The sequence below is a fragment of the Entamoeba invadens genome, assembly GCF_000330505.1.
Source record: "Entamoeba invadens IP1 unplaced genomic scaffold scaff_1105074725017, whole genome shotgun sequence".
NCBI lineage: Eukaryota > Evosea > Mastigamoebida > Endamoebidae > Entamoeba > Entamoeba invadens.
In genome coordinates this window covers 60,958-65,295 of record NW_004191755.1, presented here as the reverse complement: position 1 = coordinate 65,295, position 4,338 = coordinate 60,958, and the positions used below count along the sequence as shown (strand labels likewise).

Here is a 4,338-nt window from a genome sequence, read left to right as displayed (position 1 = left end):
CCATATTCTCTTTCTTAAGTACTATAATACCCAATCGACAATTTCTTATTAATAAGTTGTTTGTAGTTACAGCAAATGGGTTATCTTCGACATTTGTGCACCTCAATAAAGTGATTCGCTCACAATTAAGTACGTCCATAAACTGACTAAAGTCCGTCACACCAACAAACTTTTCACTTTGTAATACGTTGAATTTGGGCTCAAGTGGGATGCCAATTAACGGCTTCAATTTGTTTGACGTGAACACAACGTCTGAGTAAACTTTCATCGCATTTAAACGGTTCTTGGTTTTTTCATTGGTAGAAAAAAGCTCACAGTTTGGTGATATAATAATTTGTGCAGCGTTAAGTGCTTTGAACTCTCCACACACCTTAACGTTCTTCGACTGACACACTTGAATTGACACAAATGGACTGTTTTCAAAATTTAAATCGCAATTTTGACTCATAAAAATGATCCGTTTTTTGCATAAAGGAAGTTCAACAGACATCTTTAAATTTTTACAATTTCCGAGTGACAAACTTTCAACTGTTTTATCATCGAAAACGAATGTGTTGTTATTATCAATACTTAACTTTTTCACATGGATCACACTTTTGTTAATATTTTGTGAATGAACTGCCTCCAATTTATTAATAACAGTGTTCGGCATAAACGCGACGTTTGAGTTGGTTATTGTGATATTGTTATACTTTGTGTTGAGTAAAACGACTTTCCTACAATTCAAAATATCAAGCGAACATCTCACATTCTTGTTTTTCTTGTGATCTTCATTTAAACTTTTTCGTTGCAAAAATAAGATTTTTAGACTGCGACAGTTCTCTATTTTAAAGCACTGTGGACTCTCTATACACATTATAATTTTCATTTTTGCGTTATTTATAAACCCGCAGTTCTCGCCATTGATATGAGGAAGAATGAATTCACACTGTTTACATCCATTTGCTTCAAAACTTTTTAATGATTTTAATTGAGAAAAATCAAATTCATTTAAAATTCCTTTTTTGATGACAACACGTTCAACGTTTGGGAAGAGGAACTCTTTGACGTTCTTTGAAAAATTAATTGTGTTATCGTTTTCATCGTTATTATAATCGACAACCACATTCCAGTGTTGACTTAACTCTACTTCTTTGACATTGAAAATAGGACGTTTTGAAGTTAAAGTACAGTCTTCACATTCAACCCTTTCGGGCAATATCTGTTCATTAGAACACACGTAGTCAATGTGCTGGGAAGATTTAGCATTAAATTTCACACAGTCAATGTTCTCTAAATTAAGACTTGATATATCAAAGACGGTTATAATTTTTGAACAGTATATTTTGATTTTTGAAGGCATCACTTGAGTAATGAAGTCATTCATTTTCTGTATATCGTCTTTCGTTGTTTGATCGAAAAGTGTTGATATTTTATTTGAATTCATTGGAATTTTATAGTCGATATTGTGTGGTTTAATCAACGTATTACCAGCAGTGTATATCTTTCCCATATCTCTTAAATCGTCTTTATCATTTATGTATTTCTCAGTGTACAAAAAGTAAATATTAGTATCAAACCTCTTCTTAATATTAGTAACAATGTCTAAATGTTATTTGAGTTATTTTTAGTTATAATCGAATTCGTTCGAATAAAAAGTTTTCGAGGGAATTTTGGTGTAACGAGAAAATTACTTGTTGCGTTACAGTACTTTGTATACAACTCTGGTAATATATTAATGTTTATTGTGAGTTCTTAGAAGATTTTCAAAGATTTGTACAAAATCAAATATGGGTATAGACATCCCAATCAATGTCCCAGAAAGTATTTTAAAAGAATAACCAAGTCTTTTTAAAACAAATTCAGAGTTAGTATTTGTAATAACATAATTTCGTGCAAATTCTGGTGTTATTGGATAATTGTAATTTATAGAGTTAACATTCAAAGTTGTTAAGTGAAAATGTTGGTAATATTTGTAAATGTCATCGGCATTCGAAAACCACGGGTTCACATGAATTGAGTCTGTCACAGATAAACATTTCTTTGAGACTTGTATAAATGTACGGACGTCATTAAATGTCTTCAAATGAAGAAATACATTCATCATATAGATCATTTCTAATTTCGCCATGACAATAATTATAATTTGTTATGAACAATATTCAGTTATTATTTTATGATTGAGGATTTGTTTTTAATATAAATAATTTGGAGTTATAAAAAAAGTCCGGCTCGTTCAGAAAAGGAAATAGTTATAATATAGAATTATTTCATTTTAGTTTTAGAGTTTTTTACAAACAAATTTTTTGTATATAAAAATTTGTTTTTTTTGTATGTAAAAACAAATGATTTTATTCATAGTTTAGTTTAAATTGATTTCATTTACTGATAGAAGAATTATTGGTTGTCAGAGAAAAAGTGGTTGTCTTGAAAATAATTTTATTAAAAACAAAATATCGATTTTTTCCAACAATTCTTATAGAGTATTATGTAAGTCGATTTTCAACTGAAATAAAAATAAATCGTTTTTCAAAAGTCTGTACTGGGGTGTCCCGAATTTTTGCATTTATTTTATTTGTTTTTTGGGGAATCGGTTTTTGTTTCAAAATTACATTATTTTTTTCCAAGTAAAAAAGAAAAAAACGGTCTTCATAATTTATTTTTTTGCTTGAAGAAATTTTAAGCATTGAAAAAAATTCTATATAAAATTTGAAATAAAGGGATTTATGTTTCTTAAAAACACGTGATTGATCCCAAAAGTGCATTTTATTATAAAATGCTGATGTAATAAATGAATAAAATTTTCGAAGTCAAGTCTTCATTTATAATAAATAAAATTAATAACACATGCGAAATTATCGAGTAAAATTAATATACCGATTGTGTTGTCACAACGATAACTAAAATATCAAAACCCAAAATTATTAATTGTTTGTTCTAATTTTTTTTTCTTTAAAACTATTTATTTCATTTTCTTTTGTCCAAAGAACAAAACCACATGTTCTTTTATTTTTAATTTATTTTTTAACAAAACTGATATTTAGTTAAAACTCAACACAAACAACAACATCACAATTTATTAATGTGTTTATAATTGTGCGATTTGACCTACAAAACTGAATATATGTTGCGAAGTATCGAGTTGTGGTCAAATCAAATAACAGGATCGGGTTTTTTGGAAAAGGCTGGCTAATATTCCGATAAATTCCCGATATTGTACAAAAATGATAGAACGGGATTGGTATTTTTTTTCAAAATTAAGTCTGTACTTTCGATTTTTTGTTTTTTTGTTTTTTTAGGAAATATAAAAAATAAAAAACGGGACTTTAGGAAGTTTTAAAAATACTGCGGTACAGACTTTTGAACTACGGTTTATTAACTAATTTGTTTTATAATATTTTATAAGGCATTAAACAAAAATTAATAATATTGACATTTTAAAATTTTAACAATAATAAGTACATATATTCGTGTTTTTTAATGAACTCTACAACAGTAAAAATATAGACAATAAAAACAATAATTAACACAAAACGTTTGGTTATTTAAACACAATAACATCTTTCATAACGAAATGTCATATTTGTTATATAACGTCATATTACACGTTGTTTATCAATATATGCCTAATGATTAATTATTTGCTTGCAACTTTTTAAATAAACAAACCTGATAATTAAGGGATGCGCCTTTTTTGTTTAATCCTTTTTGTTTAAAATCGTTTTTATGTAACTTTTGTTTATAAAAAGTGATTTTTGTTTAGAGTACACATATTTTTGTGTCAAAATAATTAAATTTATCAAATAATGATTAATTATCCGTGTATTTATTATGTCCTCATTTTCGTGGTTATTCGATTAATGGTTAGTTATAAATAGATTTTAAGTGTTGTTGTGTCTTTTGGCATAAAAATGTGTTTTTGTATTCAAATAAAATATCATAAAATCATTAATTATTGGTATGAAACAACAAAAATTATAAAAACATAATATTAATAATTATTAAATAACCATATTAAAACGAAAGTGATCTTGTTTTAAAACAAAAGATTAGTTGTTAAGTATGTCACAATACACAATTTCCAATTTAGAAACACATTGTCATTATTCAACAAATTCACCTGTAATGTATTACAATCAAACAACTATTCCATATCAAAGTTGTTATATACAACCCCAATTGATAACATCTGAATTTTTACGACCACTATTTTTAACACCAAGTTTAAAAACGAATCTACCAGAATTACAAACTGATCAACAAACACCATTTTTTTCTTTATCAAGGCAAAACATATTTAATTCAATTCCCCAAAATGTTGATATTCAGCCCTTTTATAACAACCAAGATAATAATAAG

General features: G+C 27.1%; 2 protein-coding genes across 2 annotated transcripts; both read right to left on the bottom strand.

The window, feature by feature from the left end:
• Window positions 1-1,492, bottom strand: EIN_075600 (hypothetical protein; the record flags this gene model as incomplete). Its single annotated transcript, XM_004184079.1, has 1 exon — window positions 1-1,492. A coding segment is annotated over one exon (1,492 nt), but the record flags the coding sequence as incomplete, so codon positions are not given.
• A 222-nt stretch (window positions 1,493-1,714) lies between these two features.
• Window positions 1,715-2,110, bottom strand: EIN_075590 (hypothetical protein; the record flags this gene model as incomplete). Its single annotated transcript, XM_004184078.1, has 1 exon — window positions 1,715-2,110. One exon carries the CDS (start codon window positions 2,108-2,110, stop codon window positions 1,715-1,717), a length of 396 nt encoding a protein of 131 aa, XP_004184126.1.
• Between the last annotated feature and the right edge of the window lie 2,228 nt (window positions 2,111-4,338).